Below are 21033 nucleotides of genomic sequence, written 5' to 3' on the forward strand. Positions count from 1 at the left end.
CTGATCCATTACCTGCTCGCTGGATGCTAGCTTCCCCCACCCTACCCAACACACACCTTGTCCTCTCAGGTCTTTCCTCACCAACTTCACCTCTGAGGTCTTTCTTCATCATTCCCCACCTCTTTCCTTTATCTTCATCCTATCCCATCATTCCTTCTTAGTTCTCGAGAACGATTATGTCTCTTCAAACTAAAAAAGGAAAAATATCTTTTCCTAACCTTGTGTCTCCCTCTTTACTAATGGTTCTCAAACAGGGATGATTTTGCCACCCCCAGCCAAGAGGACACAACTAGGGGATAGGATGCTGCCAGCATTTCATGAGTAGAGGCCAGGGATGCTGCTAAACATTCTACAATGTATAGGACAGCCCCACAGCAAAGAATCATATGGCCCAAAATGTTAGTAGTGCTGGGGTTGAGAAACCCTGCTTTAGACATCACTCTCTAAACTTCACAGCTAAGCTTTCTGACATGTTGTCTATACTTAACAGTTTCTACCTTCACCCTTCCAACTCACTGCTAGACCCACAAGGATTTGCCGTCTGCCTTCTGTTTCACTCACACTGCTCTTTCAAAGGTCACACACAATTCTCATACAGAACGATTCAATAGATACTTTAGTCTCTCCTTTCTTCTTTACTTTGCTTTTCAAAAGAGATAACCTTTTCATAATTGTGTTCTCTGCTGGTTTCTGTGACCTCATCACATCATTGGCATCATGCTTGCAGGATAAAATCTGAATACCTCTGCCTGGCTCTCGAGGCCCTTATCTTCATGTCCACCATTGAACCCCAAGGGTCCTCCACTCACATCTTGCTTCTAGCCATGCAAACAAACCAGTTGCTGATTCCCAAAGAGGCCAGGAACTCTCTAACCTCTTCTTTTCTTCACATGCCACTTACTCTGCCTAGATGTCCATCCTACCAGCCCACCTAATGAACTTCCACCCAACTTTCAAAATTCAGGGTAAATATCTCCTCCTCTGTGATGACTTTCTATGTCACAGACAGAATTCTGTGCTACTCTGGATGCCTCTCCCTGCCCGACATTATAACTCATAACACTTTTAGTTTATACCTGTTCTTATGTCTCTTACCACTCCGCTCCCCATGAAAATAGGAGCTCATGGAGCTGGGTTCGCTGTGTGTTTGTATAGCCAGTGCCTAGCACAACGTCTGGTAAATAGCTGAGGCTAACTAATAAAAGTCTGCAAAATGAATAAATAAACTAAATCACTTCAAAGCAAAAAACACAATTGTCATCTAAACAAGTCCTCAAGTTTATCCCATTATCATTAAATTCTCTCTTTTTCCTCTCTTCCCCATCCCTTGTAAATGAAAAGACCCATGATCTGTAAACCTTCCTAGCAAGGCTTAGGGTTTTAATGAGTTAATGTAATGAATTAACCTGCTTCAGAGATGAGGGAGCCAGAGCACAAAGAAGTTAAAAAATTTACCCAGGTGGGAGCTGTGACCTAAAGCCTGTATTCTTTACACTAATACTAATGCAAGCAATGGAAGGTCCAGGGAAGGGAAACATTAAACCATGAAGACAAGCGAGAGGGCAATCTTGTGAAGACTCCAGAACACAGCCTAGCCCCCAGGACAGGCTCTTGTGAGATTCCTGGAAGATGGTGAGATGGCTGACCAGGTCATTAAAGCAGGACTGAAAGAGGCAGGGACAATGTCCCCTTACGATATTTACCTGTAACTGAACTGATTGAAATGTTACCATGTTCCAGGCAGCGATCTGTCAGGTAGGTGTAGAAGATATTATGCGTGACTCTGATGTACTTTGTTCTGGTTTGTTTTGTTTTTTAACTGGGGTTGTAACTCAGAGTCAGGTATTACTGGACGTGACCCTGGCTCTGGTCCACAGCAGCTGCACTAGTCAAATTTTCCTAGAGTGCAATGGCACAGATGATTGAGCATCCTCACCAAACACAATTCCCTGTATTTTCATTCTTGCGGATACATTTTGCTTTTGACAACTTTTTCAATCAGACAGGATCATTCTTGAGGCTTAATTCCCAATTCCAAAGTAAACACCACATGAATCCCTAACTTGGTTTAAATAAAAATAAAATTCATGCTAAAATATCTGTTGGTTTAAAAAACAAAAATGTTTTCAACTACACAGCTCAGTGGAAACCAGAAGGGAAAATTTGGTCCAAATTTATTTGTCCAAAGGGCTCTATCATTTCTTAAAGGTAAATATTACTCAAAGGGTAGGGTTTATATAAAATGTCAACAAAAAAATGGCATTCTGCTTGAAAATGCAGTTCCTGTTAAATACTATATTTTTATATAAAATACTGCATAATATGTAATATATGCTTATAAATTATATAATATACACAATCTGTATATCAATATTTTATAAGGAGAGTTATATTGACATAATTTTGTTATAATTTTGAATATCACAATATGTTTGGACAATTTGTTTTAACAAGATGTTTAAAATGTTGAACTGAATAGTAATTGATGCATTAATGCCTTTTTTATCGTTCCACAACAAACATTTAACATTCAGTATTTATACATGGCCCCAAGTAAATAAACTTTATTTCTCACTTGCCAGCAAAGTTTCTTGGAAATATAAACTTAAAAGAAACATCTGTTTAAAGATGTTTCAGAGATTGGTTCAAGATGGTGGAGTAGAAGGAGGTGCTCTCACTCCCTCTTGCGAGAGCACCAGAATCACAACTAACTGCTGAACAATCATCGACAGGAAGACCCTGGAACTCACCAAAAAAGATACCTCACATCCAAAGACAAAGGAGAAGCCACAATGAGACAGTAGGAGGGAACTTCTCTAAGTGGGAAACACAAGAGAAGAAAAGGACCTACAAAAACAAACCCATAACAATTAAGAAAATGGATCATACACCATGATCAAGTAGGATTTATCCTAGGGATTCAAGGATTCTTCAATATATGCAAATCAATCAATGTGATACACCATATTAGCAAATTGAAGAATAAACACCTTATGATAATCTCAATAGATGCAGAAAAAGCTTTTGACAAAATTCAACACCCATGTATGATAAAAACTCTCCAGAAAGTGGGCATAGAGGGAACCTACCTCAACATAATAAAGGCCATATACAACAAACCCACAGCAAACATCATTCTCAATGGTTAAAAACAGAAAGCATTTCCTCTAAGATCAGGAACAAAACAAGGATGTCCACTCTTGCCACTATTATTCAACATAGTCAACGGCAATGAGAGAAGAAAAAGAAATAAAGGGAATACAAATTGGAAAAGAAGAAGTTAACCTGTCACTGTTTGCAGATGACATGATACTATACATAGAGAATCCTAAAGATGCTGTCAGAAAACTACTAGAGCTAATCAATGAATTTGGTAAAGTTGCAGGATACAAAATTAATGCACAGAAATCTCTTGCATTCCTATACACTAATGATAAAAAATCTGAAAGAGAAATTAAGGAAACACTCCCATTTACCACTGCAACAAAAAGAAGAAAATACCTAGGAATAAACCTACCTTGGGAGACAAAATACCTGTATGCAGGAAACTATTAGGCACTGATGAAATAAATTAAAGATGATATAAACAGATGGAGAGATATATTATGTTCTTGGATTGGAAGAATCAATATTGTGAAAATGACTATAGGGCCTCCCTGGTGGCGCAGTGGTTGAGAGTCCGCCTGCCGATGCAGGGGATACGGGTTCGTGCCCCGGTCTGGGGGGATCCCATATGCCGTGGAGCGGCTGGGCCCGTGAGCCATGGCCGCTGGGCCTGCGCGTCCAGAGCCTGTGCTCCGCAACGGGAGAGGCCACAACAGTGAGAGGCCCGCGTACTGCAAAAAGAAAAAAAAAAAGAAAAAGAAAATGACTATACTACCCAAAGCACTCTACAGATTCAATGCAATCCCTATCAAATTACCAATGGCATTTTTTGCAAACTAGAACAAAAAATCTTAAAATTTGTATGGAAACACAGAAGACCCCGAAGAGCCAAAGCAGTCTTGAGGGAAAAAAATGGAGCTGGAGGAATCAGACTCCCTGTCTTCAGACTATACTACAAAGCTACAGTAATCAAGACAATATGGTACTGGCCCAAAAACAGAAATATAGATCAATGGAACAGGATAGAAAGCCCAGAGATAAACCCACGCACCTATGGTCAATCTATGACAAAGGAGGCAAGGATATACAATGTAGAAAAGACAGTCTCTTTAGTAAGTGGTGCTGGAAAACTGGACAGCTACATGTAAAAGAATGAAATTAGAACACTCCCTAACACCATACAGAAAAATAAACTCAAAATGGATTAGAGACCTAAATGTAAGACTGGACACTATAAAACTCTTAGAGGAAAACATAGGAAGAACACTCTTTGACATAAATCACAACAAGATCTTTTTTGATCTACCTCCTAGGTAATGGAAATAAAAACAAAAATAAACAAATCTGACCTAATGAAACTTAAAAGCTTTGTACAGCAAAGGAAACTACAAACAAGATGAAAAGACAACCCTCAGAATGGAAATAAATATTTGCAAACGAATCAATGGGCAAAGGATTAATCTCCAAGATATGTAAACATCTCATGCAGCTCAATATTAAAAAAACAAACAACTCAATCCAAAAATGGGCAGAAGACCTAAATAGACATTTCTCCAAAGAAGACATACCGATTGCCAAGAAGCACATGAAAAGCTGCTCAACATCACTAATTATTAGAGAAATGCAAATCAAAACTACAATGAGGTATCACCTCACACCAGTTAGAATGGGCATCATCAGAAAATCTGCAAACAACAAATGCTGGAGAGGGTGTGGAGAAAAAGGAACGCTCTTGCACTATTAGTGGGAATGTAAATTTATACAGCCACTATGGAGAACAGTATGGAGGGTCCTTAAAAAACTAAAAAGTGAATTACCATATGACCCAGCAATCCCACTACTGGGCATATACCCTGAGAACACCATAATTCAAAAAGACACATGCACCCCAATGTTCATTGCAGCACTATTTACAATAGCCAGGTCATGGAAGCAACCTAGATGCCCATCGACAGATGAATGGCTAAAGAAGATGTGGTACATATATACAATGGAATATTACTCAGCCATAGAAAGGAACAAAATTGGGTCACTTGTAGGACGTGGATGAATCTAGAGACTGTCATACAGAGTGAAGTAAGTCAGAAAGAGAAAAACAAATATAATATATTAACACATATATGTGGAACCTAGAAAGATGGTACAGATGAACCGGTTTTCCGGGCAGAAATTGAGACATAGATGTAGAGAACAAACGTATGGACACCAAGGGGGAAAAGTGGCAGCACGGGGATGGTGTTGGTGGTGTGATGAATTGGGAGATTGGGATTGACATAAATACACTAATATGTATAAAATGGATAACTAATAAGAACCTGTTGTATAAAAAATAAATTAAATAAAATTCAAAAAACAAAAAGATGTTTCAAAAACTCTAGAAAACTTACCTAATGTACAAAAATGGCCCATAATTTATAAAGGTAAACTCGTATTTAAATGTTAAATTCCATTTTATTTTAATGACTTCTATTTATTTATTTTTTTAGACCTCAGGTAGTTTATTTTACTAACTGTTTTTTTTTCAAATGTACTTATAAAAGTACATTTTGCCGTGTATATATATATATATACATATGTTTAATACAAATAGACTCATAGTGTGTATACTCTTCTGCAAGTTGCCTTTTTTTACTTAATATATAGTGGACATCTTTCCAAACTAGTCTATAAACCTCAGCCTCTTTTTAACAGCCTCATAGGATTTTGATAAGGATGTACCATAAGTTATTTAAATGTTTTGCCTCTTTTAGGTGTTCCCAGGCTTGGGTTTCGTTTTGTTCTGCTTTACTTTATAAACAATACTGCACTTAACATCCTTGCCCACAGATCCTTGTGTGGGGTGGCCACACCCATTTTAGAAGGCACCATCCTCGAATAAGGGGCCAGTGTCTCAAGGAGAATCTGGCAGTCATGGTGGTGGTGTGTTCAGACCTGACTTCCATCCTGGTTCTACTCACACTTCAGGGCCCCCCATGTAAACAGTTTGCAAATCTGCTACAAAAGTTCATGAGGAGCCAGGTTTCCATAAACACTAGGATTACCAATCCCTCCAACCCCTGTTTACCCACTTTTACTTCAAATATCCATGCAGTGAGCTTTCTCTTCATTTTCTGATAACCAAAAATAGGTTTATTTCTACCTATTCAAGGTCAGGTTTTACTTTTTACATTTTCTTCTCAGAGTTTGAATGTACTCACAATCTGCCCATTCCTGGCTGCCTGTTCATATTTTGATTTTGCTTTAGAATCTTGCTGTAGAATCAACTCCTGCATGAAGGAATCAGCTTCTCCTTATTTCAACCCACACAACTATGAACACTTAACTCCTTTAAAAAATTATGTCTTGATGTAGCTATAAATATTGACATCAAACCACTATGTGTGTGGTTAAAAGATCAGCTAGTACAGAGGACCTAGGAGGAAAAGCAACAGTCCCCTTGACTTTAAAAATTTTAAAGCTTCCTTTACCATTTTTCTTAACCTAAAAAGCAATTAATAAACAATAGTTAATAATGTTGCGCTATACTGGGGATACCTAAGGGGCTATTTGCATTCTTCTTAACTGAGTTGTATAAGCAGAGTAAAAAGTTTCTCTGAAAAATAATTAGGCTTTAGAAACTGAGATGGTTAGTATATTAGGTCAGAGATATTCACAGCAAAATTTATCATTTTCATATGTCTCTTTTCATCTGCTAAATATAATTGCCTTTTTATTTGCCTTTTGTAACCATAAAATAAAATTCAGTGCGCAAATAAAAATTCCATGCAGCTCAACACATAAAAGTTGTTTTTACAGTGATTCAAAATCAAAGCCATCCTGTCCCATCCTGGCCTCAGTGAAAATGGTTTCAGTTGGAGCAGAAAGGTGGTGATGACTAATAGCCAATCTGAAACAAATGCAAGACTAGGAAACTACAGAAGATTAGAAGTCACCAGTGTTCAAAGCTTAATTTCCCAGATGTCAAAAGTACAAGATTACATGCTTTTATAACATCAAGATAGTTAAGATAGTTCACAAAATTTTGCCCAGTGAATTTTAAATCCAGTTGACCCCAGTGGTCTATAAAAAATGTAAAGACACCTTTATCTCAGTGGCACTACCCTTGCTGCTCCAAAAAATGCAATTGTAACATCATACTTCTACCTCTGAACAGAACTGAACAAGAACTATGTACTAATACCTGGGATTCTGAGAGTGAAAAAGAAAATATGAGCTGACTGCCTGTCCGCCACTGTGCTAAATACTTTCATAGATGTTTATCCTCACTTTAACGCTTTTTGTTGCAGATGAGAATGTGGAGTTCCAAAGAAACTGAATAAACTTGCCCCAGCCAATGGCAAATCTGGGAGCTGTACCATCATCCATTGGTCTAGAAAACTGTTTCTAAAAGACTTCACTAGCACAGGTCAGATTTAAAGATATAAACACAGAATGAGCACAAATGAAAGCATCACTTATGTGGTCACGTCCCCCCTTAATCATGTGTTTGATAAGTCAGATGAAAAGGAGCAATATTATATTAATAACTATCACATCACATTAGTTGTCTTGAAAGAAGCTCTTTTTTCTTTGCCCTCCCCCCAGTTTTATTGAAATGTAATTCACATACAGCACTGTATAAGTTTAAGGTGTACAACATAATGATTTGACTTACATACGTCATGAAATGATGACCACAAGAAGTTTAGTGAACATCCATCATCTCATATAGATGTAAAATAAAAGAAAAAATATTTTTCCTTGTGATGAGAACTCTTAATATTTACTCTCTTAACAACTTTCATATATAACAACTTTCATGTTAATTATAATTATTATGTTTTACATTACATCTCTAGTAGTTATTTACCTTATAACTGGAAGTCTGTACCTTTTGACCACCTTCATGCAATTCCCTCTTCCCCTACTCCCTGCCTCTGGCACCCACAAATCTGATTTCTTTTTCTATGTTTGTTTGTTTGTTTTGAAGTTAATTGACCTACAACACTATGTTAGTTCCCAGTGCACAACATAGTGATTCAGTGTTTCTATACATTACAAAATGATCTCCACAATAAGTCTAGTTACCATATGTCACCATACAAATATTACATTATTAATGATTATATTCCCCAGGCTGTACTTTTCATCCCCATGACTCATTTATTTTATAAATGGAAGTTTATACCTCTTAATCTCCCTCACTTATTTCTTTTTCTTTATATATTCCTAATGTCATATGGTTTCAAGCACTGACTCAAAATATACAACATGCCCCTATTAAAAACATGTGCTGAAACTGTAATGATAATCCTCTCACATCAACCCCTACCCATATGGACTGGCCCATCCTACGAAATGCATTGTCACCAGCTATAAATAAAACAGTCATTAGAGCTGACAGAAAGTGGTAACAGCAAAGTGTCCATCATCTTCTTACATGATTTGAGGTTTTTCAAAGTGGCTGAGCATATGCATGTAAACACATTTCACTGGATCACATTTTGTATTTCAGATTCATATGTTTCTTAGGAGAAACCCAAGTTGAACTTAGTTCATAATATCAAGCACCAGATCATACAGCCCTTCTCACAGAATCAAGTCAGATGGATCTGTCAGTGAGGTTAAGGGTTTTGACAAGAGCTTATGTGTATGTATATTTCTCAAGGAATGAGACAAAAAGAGAGAGAGAGAGAGAACAATTTGGGGTTTAACAGCAGCTGTCATAATACAGTCAGCTCTTCCTGAATCCCAAGCACCTCAGTGCTTAGAGTTGTGCTGTCAGATATAGTAGCCATTAACGACATGTGGATATTGACCACTTGAAATGCACTAGTTCAAATTAAGATGTGCCAGAAGTGCAAAATACAATCTGGATTTCAAAAACTTAGTACGAAAAAATAATGCAAAATACCTCATTAAAATTTTTAATTGATGACATGTTTAAATGATAATACTGTGGATATACTGAGCTAAATTAAATATATTATTAAAATTAATTCCACCTGTTTCTGTTTTGATTTTTTAACGTGGCCACTAAAAAATTTAAAATTAAAAAAAGTCTTAATTACCCATATATCCAAAAGAATTAAAAGCAGGATCTCAAAGAGATATTTGTACACCCATATTCATACCAACATTATTTACAATAGCCAAAAGGTGGAAATGACCCAAATGTTCATCAACAGATAAATGGATAAACAAAATATGATATGTCCATACAACAGAATCTTATTCAGCCATAAAAAAAGAATGAAGTACTGACACATGTTACAACATGGTTAAACCGTGAGAAGATTATGCTAAGTGAAAGGGGCCATTCACATAGTATGTGATCCCATTCACATAAAAGTTCATAATAGAGAAATCTATAAAGACAGAAAATAGATTAGTGCTTGCTAAGCTCTGGGGGCAAGAAGATGGGGTGATAGCTAAAGGGTACAAGGTTTCTTTTTGCGGTGATTAGAATGTTCTAAAATTGACTATGGTGATGGTTGCATGTACCTGTGAATATCCTAAAAACCACTGAATTGTACACTTCAGATGGGTGAATTCTATGGCATGTGAATTATATCTCAATAAAGCTGCTTTTTTTTTAAAGAAAAAATGGGGGGCATCAGAAAAGGTAATCTAGGTGGAAAAGAGGGAGAAGAAAATTTCAGGCAGAGGAAGTGGCAGCTGCAAACAGACAAAGCTGTGAAAGGGCAGATTTGTTCTTTCCCCTGATGGAAACCCCACAGTTCAGGATTTTCAACACCCCCATGGCACAGGAGCAGAATCCTTACCAAGTGAAGCTCTCCAGGTTGACCCTGCCCACAGCACTGCTGACTGCTCCCCAAAATGTGCATGCATGCATACCCACTGAAACTTGTACCCTTCCTGTACCCTTCCTGGAAATGATTAGGAAAAAAGACTGCACAGAAGAGAAAAAAATAAAAATAAAAACCCTGCCTTTTTTGCAGTTGCAGTGGTTAATAGATTGCATTAACCATTAACTTGTTAGCAAAGCTACATAATTAGCATAGTTGCTAAGAACCACAGAAACTGCTAAACAAAGATAATGTAACTTCTTGAACTAACAAATCAAATGGGAGTATTTATAAAAACAGGAGTGGTGGGGGGTTTTTTCTTACTGAATTGCGTGAAAATACCGCATATTTGAAACACAGAAAAATGTTTTACCCCCAACAGCATTTTAAAAGCCAGAAATATGACCAACACCATTCCATTAAAGAACTGAAACACTTTGCATTATTGCTTTTTAGAGTCCTCTCTAAGTCTACACTCCTCACCCAACTGAATAAAAGCCTGCTAAACTGCTACAGTGCAGGGGAACTTTTGACCTGTGATTCACTGAACTAGCAGAATGATGGAAAGGCTGACCTGCTCAGCCTACAGATGAAAGAAGAGAATCCAAGATGAAACTGTATTGTTATGTGACCTGTTCACCCCTTGTACTTGAAACAAGATGGAGACATCAGGATTCACCCCAAAATTAAAGAAATGCTGAAATGCTATTCTCCCAAACAGAAGCAGAAGGCTACACGGTACAAATGGCACCTGTCATGTGACTGAAAACATGAAGAGAACTATGGTACTTTTCAGTCTTTTTTTTTTTTTTTTCATTAAATACCTGTGGATTCATTACCAAAGCTTGTTGAATAATCCCTCGGGTAGTAAAGAACGCAGGAAAAAACAGAACTAAATTATACAACCTTTTCCACATTTTCAAAATGTATCCTAGTCTTGGCCAGGAATGCTTTAGGGTCCTAAACGGTGATTTACGTGATCCCATGACATGGCCTAATAAGACTAGCATGCAACTAGCATATATTCAAAGCCCAAACTTGGGATGCACCATGTGGTATTAAGGACCCAAACAAGGCAGAATCTACTTCTCTTTCACATCACTTTCTGGAGGCGGGCAGGTGGTTCAGAGTGGGTGAGCGGCTCTGCCCCATGAAGTCATCCAGGGGCTCTGATGCCTTCTGCCTCCTTCTGACATCCCTCAGGGAATTCTAATTAGCCACACAGTTAAAACTGCCTACCCACAACATCTACATTTTATCCCATGGGAAGAGGCAAAGAGAGAAAGTGGATACAAAAATCTCCTTTTAAAGGCATTTCCTTGCTGGGGGTGCTTAGACATGCAGCCTCGCCTTTTTGTAAGGGAGGTTGGTCTATGTGGTCTCTTGCTGGGCAGCCATATGCCCAGGAGGGTAGGACTTTTGCTGCTAAGGAAGCTGGGAGATGGACACTGGAGGAGTTAGTGCAGCTACACTTGGTTTAATAAAGCATTTTTGTGTTTCTTCTCAATGCAGGAGTCTGTATACTTTGAAGGAGTTGGATTTTTTAAAGTATTTGACATTTTTTAATTCATCTGCATACTTTTCTATATATTCCATAATTTTCTATGCAACTCCATCCTCCCAAACTCTTGTACTGTGTCCTTGGAAATGGACTATCTGTATCAGCTCCCTAAATCTTCTCTTAGAACCTTAAGTTCCACTTTGAAAATGCCCTTCACCTCCTTGCCATTGGTGAAGACTACTTTCCCAGGCTCTCTCTCAATAGGAAGCAGGATTTTTTCTCCTCCTACCCCACCAAATATGTAATGGCTTAAGGTGGGACAGGTACCCTCCTAGCTCCCACTGATATGGCCAAACTGTTTCTCCTTCTTTCTTCTTCAAAAGCCCCAGTTCCCTGAAGCATGTGCCATTCGACTCTACCACCTGCTATTCCCTGGAGTCATTTTCAGACTTCCCATGTTCTTTCCTTCACGCACCAAGGAATTTAGTGCCAAGTTCTGCCTTTCCCTCTTCCCTCCTCTTGGTATCATTTTCAGTGATGTTAGCTTCCACGTGGATAATCCATCCAGCAGTGAACTCTCAAATCCTTTGTCTCCACTCTTGAGACTCTCTTTCCTCTGCCACACCATAAGGCCCACACTCATGATCATGCCTCAGCCCTTGTCATATAACACTGAATGTACCACCCTAAAGGTATTAAATTTAACATCTCACTCTCCACTAGTCCTTTGTGTCTTCCCAGCACACTCTAGGATACCTACTTCAACAACTTTCCAACGTCGTAAACCACAAATCCACTGACTTTATAATGTTTTTATTACTCTTCATCCCCTCCTTCCTTACTTTGCTCCTTCCCACCTTAGAGTCCAGGGCCCATCATTAAAATAATCATATTATTAAATTACATAAATTATAACCAGAGATTTTTGTTCCATTTTATTCAAACAACAAAGCAAAATCCCTGGTTAAACACAATTATTCTCCTACTTAGCCCTGTCACTGAGTGCTGCAATGATTGTTCATACTTTAACTTCATGGCTGCTAATCTAAAACTCATACTTTTCATCTTGTTTATGTTTTCCTTTGCTATGCAAAACCTTTTAAGTTTCATTAGGTCCCATTTGTTTATTTTTGTTTTTATTTTCATTTCTCTAGGAGGTGGGTCAAGAAGGATCTTGCTGTGATTTATGTCAAAGAGTGTTCTGCCTATGTTTTCCTCTAAGAGTTTGATAGTGTCTGGCCTTACATTTAGGTCTTTAATCCATTTTGAGTTTATTTTTGTGTATGGTCTTAGGGAGTGTTCTAATTTCATTCTTAGGGAGTGTTCTAATTTCATTCTTTTACATGTAGCTGTCCAGTTTTCCCAGGACCACCTATTGAAGCCGCTATCTTTTCACCATTGTATATTCTTTCCTCCTTATCAAAGATAAGGTGACCATATGTGCATGGGTTTATCTCTGGGCTTTCTACCCTATTCCATTGATCTACATTTCTGTTTTTGTGCCAGTACCATACTCTCTTGATTACTGTAGCTTTGTAGTATAGGCTGAAGTCAGGGAGCCTGATTCCTCCAGCTCTGTTTTTCTTTCTCAAGACTGCTTTGGCTATTCGGGGTCTTTTGTGTTTCCATACAAATTGTGAAATGTTTTGTTCTAGTTCTGTGAAAAATGCCATTGGTAGTTTGATAGGGATTGCATTGAATCTGTAGATTGCTTTGGGTAGTATAGTCATTTTCACAATATTAATTCTTCTAATCCAAGAATATGGTATATCTCTCCATCTGTTTGTATCATCTTTACTTTCTTTAATCACTGTCTTATTTTCTGCATACAGGTTTTTTGTCTCCTTAGGTAGGTTTATTCCTAGGTATTTTATTCTTTTGTTGCAATGGTAAATGGGAGTGTTTCCTTAATTTCTCTTTCAGATTTTTCATCATTAGTGTATAGGAATGCAAGAGATTTCTGTGCATTAACTTTGTATCCTGCTACTTGACCAAATTCATTGATTAGCTCTAGCAGTTTTCTGGTAGCATCTTTAGGATTCTGTATGTATAGTATCATGTCATCTGCAAACAGTAACTGCTTTACTTCTTTTCTGATTTGGATTCCTTAATGGGAGAAAATATTTGCAAATGAAGCAACTGACAAAGGATTAATCTCCAAAATTTACAAGCAGCTCATGAAGCTCAATATCAAAAAAACAAACAACCCAATCCAAAAATGGGCAGAAGACCTAAATAGACATTTCTCCAAAGAAGGCATACAGATTGCCAAAAAACATATGAAAGGATGCTTAACATCACTAATCATTAGAGAAATGCAAATCAAATCTACAATAAGGTATCACCTCACACCAGTCAGAATGGCCATCATCAAAAAATCTACAAACAATAAATGCTGGAGAGGGTGTGGAGAAAAGGGAACCCTCTTGCACTGTTGGTGGGAATGTAAATTGATACAGCCGCTATGGAGAACAGTATGGAGGTTCCTTGAAAAACTAAAAATAGAAGTAGCAGACCACCCAGCAATCCCACTACTAGGCATATACCCTGAGAAAACCATAATTCAACAAGAGTCATGTATCACAATGTTCATTGCAGCTCTATTTACAATAGCCAGGACATGGAAGCAACCTAAGTGTCCATCGACAGATGAATGGATAAAGAAGATTAGGCATATATATACAATGAAATATTACTCAGCCATAAAAAGAAATGAAATTGAGTTATTTGTAGTGAGTTGGATGGACCTAGAGTCTGTCATATGGAGTGAAGTAAGTCAGAAAGAAAAAAACAAATACCGTATGCTCACACATATATATGGAACCTAAGGGGGAAAAAATGGTTCTGAAGAACCTAGGGGCAGGATGGGAATAAAGACGCAGACCTACTAGAGAATGGAGTTGAGGATACGGGGAGGGGGAAGGGTAAGCTGGGATGAAGTGAGAGAGTGGCATGGACATATATACACTACCAAATGTAAAATAGCTAGCTAGTGGGAAGCAGCCACATAGCACAGGGCGATCAGCTCGGTGCTTTGTGACCACCTAGAGGGGTGGGATAGGGAGGGTGGGAGAGAGATGCAAGAGGGAGGGGATATGGGGATATATGTATATATATAGCTGATTCACTTTGTTATAAAGCAGAAATTAACACACCATTGTAAAGCAATTATACTCCAATAAATATGTTAAAAAATAAAAATAAAACTCATACTTATTGCTATCCAGCTGTTCTGCTACATTTCCCTTGTAAACAATATCCCAATATCCAAGACATCTGAGTATTTCACATCTTCTCTTTTCTCCTCTTCCTTCTCAGCTGTGGAATTGAAGCAACCCAACAGAAACTCCCTCATCTTCCCGCCACCAACTACAATCTACCAGAGTTTTGCCTCTTCTTATGACAGCATCAAGGTGTCCCTATTCCTATCACAAGGCAACACCTCCACCTGCACTCTGGGCCCCATCATCTCTCACCAGCTCAAAGACTGTTTCAGCCCATATCCCCTGTCTCCCCTGCATCATCATAACTTCCTGTACACTAGGTAATTCTCACCAACATAGAAACTGACTCCAAAATATCCCTCAGTTAAAAACCCTCCCTTAGGAGAAGTAGCCACAGCGGTGAGGAGAGCCATGGGTCAGGCAGCCAAGGTTTTACAGCTCTTTAAAACACTGCACAGGACCAGACAACAAGTTTTTAACAATGATGCTATGGCATTAGAAGCAGCCAGAATAAAGATAAACGAAGAATTCAAATGTAAAGAAGTGAAACTTCTCCTAAGAAAATAGAGGAGCTAATAAAAATAGGTTCTAATGTTGAATTGATACTGAGAACATCTGTTATACAAGGTATTCACACAGACCCCAATACGCTGAAATTGGTCCCTAGGAAAGACCTTCTTATAGAAAATTTGCCATATTGTGATGCACCAACTCAGAAACAATGATTTTTTTTAGAATAAAATTAAGGCTTTGTCATTTTTAATTTTAAAATATATAACTCTGGCTAAACTCCTGGAAATGCAAATATTTTTCTCTGAAATGGCATACTGAAAACGAGTGCATTAGAGTATAGTTTCATAATTAAAAAAAACAAAAACAAAAAAAACCCTCCCTTGACTCGAGGTCTCTCTCTGGCTCTTTCCCTCATTTCCATTCCCTCACATCACATTCTCTCTTCCTCCCATTCCAGTCAAGCATCCATCCCATCGCTTCCTCGAAGCTCCATGCTGCCAAATACAGCAATTCCTTTCCTTGTTGCATCTTACTCTACTTCTCAGCAGGATTTGACAGAGCTGATCATTACTGCTGAAACACTGGCTTCTAAGACATCATAATCTTTTGGTTCTCCCTCTACTTCTCTGGCTACTCTTCAGTCTTCTTTGATGACCTCTCTTCCTCTACGAGACTTCTAAACCCAGGTTTTTGCCCTGCGCCTTCTTCCCTTCTCTCTCTCTCTTTTTTTTTTTTTTTTTTTTGGGTACACGGGCCTCTCACTGTTGTGGCCTCTCCCATTGCGGAGCACAGGCTCCGGACGCGCAGGCTCAGCGGCCATGGCTCACAGGCTCAGCTGCTCCGCGGCATGTGGGATCTTCCCGGACCGGGGCACGAACCCGTGTCCCCTGCATCGGCAGGCGGACTCTCAACCACTGCGCCACCAGGGAAGCCCTTCCCTTCTCTATTGATTGTCTCTTCTGGCTAAGTTAATTCAGGCCCGTGCTATTAAATCCTACCTCTAAGCCAATAACTCTCAAATTTATATTTTCTAGTACTGTCCAGACTAGTATGTCTAACTGTCTTCTCAACAACACTACTTAAATGTCTAATAGGCCTTTGAAACGTAACACATCCAAAGCAAGACTCTTGACTTTCAACCCAAGTAAATGGTACTATCCAACCAGTTGTTCAGGCCCAAAGTCTAGAAGTCCCATCCTTTTCTCCTCATTCCCCACAGCTAGCCCACTAGTTGAATCCACCCTTTTCCCTCTATTGCAATTATACCATCCTAGTCCTACTCGGTATCTATTTCCTAAACTATTATAACAGTGTCTTAACTGATTTTCCTAATTTAATTCTTGCCCTCTTATAATCCCTTATCCACAAAGGGACCACAGTGATAATTTTAAGTCATAAATCAGATCATATCATTCCTTGCTTAAGCCCTAGTAACTCGCCATTTATCTATCTTAGATAAAAGTCCAACTCATTATTATAGCCCACAAGGCCCTATATGACTTGTTCTTGCTCACCTTTCCATTTTTATCTCCTTTGGCATCCGATGAGTATTTCACACATACTCCATTCTTTACTGCCCCTGAAACTTTTGTTCTTGCCTTTTCTTCTATCTAAAATGTTCTTCCTCCTGATCTTTGTGTCTGTCTCCTCTATTTCCTAACAATTTTGTTCATTTTTTATTTGTGGCAAATATTCACATAAATGAGTTTAAAACACATATATATTTGACTCTATATTGTATTTAGATCAACCATGGGTTTATATGTGTTAAATTTAGTTCCAGCAATTTAGATCATCCATGAATGCAAGTATGATTTTTTTAACATGAAACATAGTTTAATATAGAAAAGTTAAAAATCTAATGAAAGAGTCATATTGGTTGGAAAATATATTTTTTAACTTTATTGGGGATCATTGATTCTCCTTCCACTTAAATATTATACTGTGTGAATCAAGCACTTTCTCAAAACACAGAATGCCCTTGTTAAAAATTAAAAACCGAAGTGATAGGAGCAAGCTCAGAATTGAGAAAATACTTTGACTTGAATAGAGCAATGTGTTTGTTGTACTCTACTTTGTTATGGTTTGTATATAAATATTCCTATAAATAGTTCAGAATTAAAGCATTTGACAAATTTTAACACTACAATCAATTTTTCTAATTTACTAATAAGTAAATTTCTAATTACCAATAAATAAATTTCTAATTTTCTAATAAGTAAAGTTAATTTTCTTTATCACTATAAAAATTTCTCATGGAACTCTATTCTACTGGTGGGAGACAGGCAATAAACAAATGCGCATATGGATAATAATGTCTGATAGTGATAAAGCCATGAAAAAATTTAACACTGTAAAGTGATGTCGAGTGGTTGGGAAGTGGGTCTTATTTACACAGCAGTGGCAGGAAAGATCTCTGAAGAGATGACGCGAGTTCTTTAGTACCGATAATTGTGTTGTGAAATGATGTATTCAGATCTTCAAGTGATTTGAATACTGTATCTTTATTCATTGAATATCTAGTAGTGAGTTTTGAAGAAAAACAAGAATTTGAATGAAAATGTTAAGAAAAACAAAAGCAAAAGATAAGCCTACCTCAAACCATTCTTGAAATATGATTGTGCAGACTTTCCAATTCAAAGAAGTAAAAAGTTACTTTAATAAGTTTCTGAAATGCCCAAATGAATCAGGGTAGCCATCCCATTCAGAAGCCTCCCCATTTAGGTTTCTACTGCTTCTTATTTTATGTGATTCAAATATGACTGTCCGGGACCTCCAAGGAGCAGGAGTTCTTCCTCAAGAGCAGGGACCATTCATCTTTGTCTTCCTACAGCCCTGCACACCTCTGGGCATATCATAGGTATTCAATATTCATTTAATCAACTAATCAATCAATCTTCTTATCCTCCAATGTCAAGCTAACCAAGTTCCTGACATACAGAGGCACTAAATGAATGTTTGTTGAATTAACATGTTACAAATACATCATTCACCTGAGATTAGACAGCAGCAAATCAAAAAGAACATTGTCTTTGAAGACAGACAGGTCTGGAGTCTAGGGAGTCCAGCTCCATTCCTCACTATCTATATAAACTTAAACAAGTTAAGTAATCTTTCTGGACTTCAGATTCTTCATCTGTTAGAAAAGGATAATAGTTTACAATGTGCTGTGAAGATTTAAAAGGCAATGCGTGGAGCTCCTGCTAGAGTTTCTGACCCAAGGTAAGCTCTGGAATAGCAAGAATAGATACCACAGTGCTGTTATTGTTAAGTATCTTGTACATATTTATGCCTTGGGTGCCCACAGATATAATTAGTAATGATTATTTTCATCACTGTGGGCACCTGGAGTACTTATGAGATTTTCCTCCAAGCAGAGCAAAACCAAGAACAAATATTAATACTCCAAACACTTACTCTCAGTCTCAAAGACTGAACAGAACAAGACATGAGAGTCATCTCTCTGGCTAAGTGCCTCTGCTAGAAGCAAGCTGATGAGATATGCATAAAATTAGGGCTTCTCCCAGAGAACCATAAGTTGTAGATAGGTTTCTTCTCAGAAAAGAGTTATTCTGTTGGCATTTTTGAATGACAATGGTATGAAATTACAATACAAAAACAGGTGTTGTTGTTATAACATCTTTTACAACTGTTTCCTTTTTTATTTCTATATATAAAGGATTTTTATTAATGCATGACTCAGGCCATAAACCTTAGCACCATCCTTGACTCTTTTCTTTCTCTCATACACTACATCTTATCCCTCAGGAAAATCTGCTGATCCCACTTTCAAAATATAATCAGAATCTGACTTTTCTCACCACTTCCAGAGCTATAACTTGGTTCAAGCAGCCATCATTTCTCACCGGGATATTGCACTAGCCTCCAACCGATCTCACTGTGTCTACCATTGACCGCTACAGTCTATTCTGGGCACCACAGTGAGAAATACCATTTTAAAACTTAAGTATTATCACACCACTCCTCTGCTCAACACCTGCATGGCTCGCCACTCAGCATAAAAGACAGCATCCTCTAAACGGCCTACGAGGCCATCCATGATCTGGCCCCTCACCTGTCCAACCTCCTTTCCTACAACTTCACCCCCACTAACTGCCGCAGACACACTGACCACTTTGCTTGCCCAGAAACGCAAGAGACAAGTGTCTACATTGTGATCTCTGCTCTACCAGCTCCCTCTATCTAGAAAGTTCTTCTCTCAGATATGTTTTAATTTGCATTATCCTAATACTTAGTGATGTTGAGCATCTTTCCAAATATGCTTATTGCCATTTGTTCATCGTCTCTGGAAGAATGTCAAGTCCTTTGCCCATTTCTGAATCACATTTTTTGCTATTGTTGTTGTTATTGAATTGTAGGTGTTCTCCATGTAGTCCAGATACTAATTCCTTATCAGATTTTTCTACTTCTACAAAAAGTCATTGGGATTTGATAGGGATAGCATTAAATTTGTAAATCACTTTAGGTAGTGTTGGCATCTAAACAATGCCAAGTCTTCCAATCCATGAACACAGGTGTCTTTCCAATTTATATGTCTTAATTTCTTTCAACAATGTTTTGTAGTTTTCAGTGCACAAGTCTTTTACCTCCTTGACTAAGTTAATTCCTAAATATTTCATTCTTTTTGATGGTATTTTAAATAAACTTATTTTCTTCACTTCCTTTTCAAATTGTTCATTGTTATTGTACAGAAATGCAGCTAATTTTTCTAAGTTGATTTTGTATCCTATTAATGTGCTGAATCTGTCTATTAGTTCTAACAGGTTTTTTTGGTGAAATTGTTAGGGTTTTCTTCATATAAGATCATGTCATCTGCAAATGGAGATAATTTTATTTCTCCTTTCCAATTTGGGTGCCTTTTCTTTCTTTTTCTTTCCTTGTTGCTCTGGCTAGAGATTCTAATACTATGTTGACTAGTAGTGCCAAGAGTGGGCATCCTTGTCTTATTCTTAGAGGAAAATCTTTCATATATTATATTGACCTAATTTTCTTCTATTCCAAGTTTGTTGAGTATTTTTATCATGAGGGAGTGTTTAATTTTGTCAAAAATTTTTTCTGTATCAATTGAGATGATCATGTGATTTTCCCCCTTCATTCTGTTGATAAGTCCCCTACATATGAACCTTCAAGTTGTAAACTTTCAAAGACGCAAACATGCGTTCACATGTCCAGTCATGTAAGTTATTTCACGTGTCTGGCATACATTGTCATGTGTGTGCATCCTCTACAAGTGGTTGTGCTTTTGTGTACTTTACTGTATAGTACTGTATAGAGTACAGTAGCACGGTATCTTTATTTCAAGCTAGATCTTCAAGAGGACAACTTCACTGAACTCCTTGCTGTGCAACACGAGCTTACTAATGAAGACCTGATGGAATTGGAGGCCCAGAGAAAAGACAAAGACAGACAGGAGGAAGAAGTAACTGAAGAACTGAAGAGATTCATGATGCAGAAAATGGCAAGGGGATTTTCTTTATTTCAGGAGGCACTGTTAGTTTTGAGGCACAGGACTGGAACGTAGAATGGTACACGAAGGCTGCAGCAACCGTTCAGAATGCAATCCAGTGCGACAGTGTCATCTATGACAAGAAAAAAAGGGCTACTACCCAGACATCACTGGATCGTTTTTTCAAGAGGGTAGACACAATTGAATCCAGCAAGGAACCAGAACCTGTGCCATCAACATCAGGCATGAGTGAAATTGCAGCTTGCCCTCCATCTCCTATTGCTGATGATCCTTCAGCTCTACCATCTCCCACCTCCTCTCCCTCCTCCAGTCAGTAACTCTCCTTGCCTGTTCACTCGATGGCAGCCCCTGTATGCCAGCTGTTGTACTGTACTACTGTACTTTTCAAGGTACTGTACTGTAAGATTAAAAATG

The 21033-nt window shown here is 38.0% G+C and overlaps 1 protein-coding gene across 1 annotated transcript; it reads left to right on the forward strand.

Annotated features, from left to right (window-relative positions):
* Positions 1 to 15029: 15029 nt before the first annotated feature.
* Positions 15030 to 15343, forward strand: LOC132481357 (complex III assembly factor LYRM7-like). Its single transcript, XM_060086200.1, is given in 2 exon segments — positions 15030 to 15153; positions 15156 to 15343. Coding segments are annotated over 2 exon segments (312 nt in total).
* The last annotated feature ends 5690 nt before the right edge of the window (positions 15344 to 21033 follow it).

The sequence above is a fragment of the Mesoplodon densirostris genome, chromosome 20 (genome assembly GCF_025265405.1).
Source record: "Mesoplodon densirostris isolate mMesDen1 chromosome 20, mMesDen1 primary haplotype, whole genome shotgun sequence".
In the NCBI taxonomy this organism is placed as follows: Eukaryota; Metazoa; Chordata; class Mammalia; order Artiodactyla; family Ziphiidae; genus Mesoplodon; species Mesoplodon densirostris.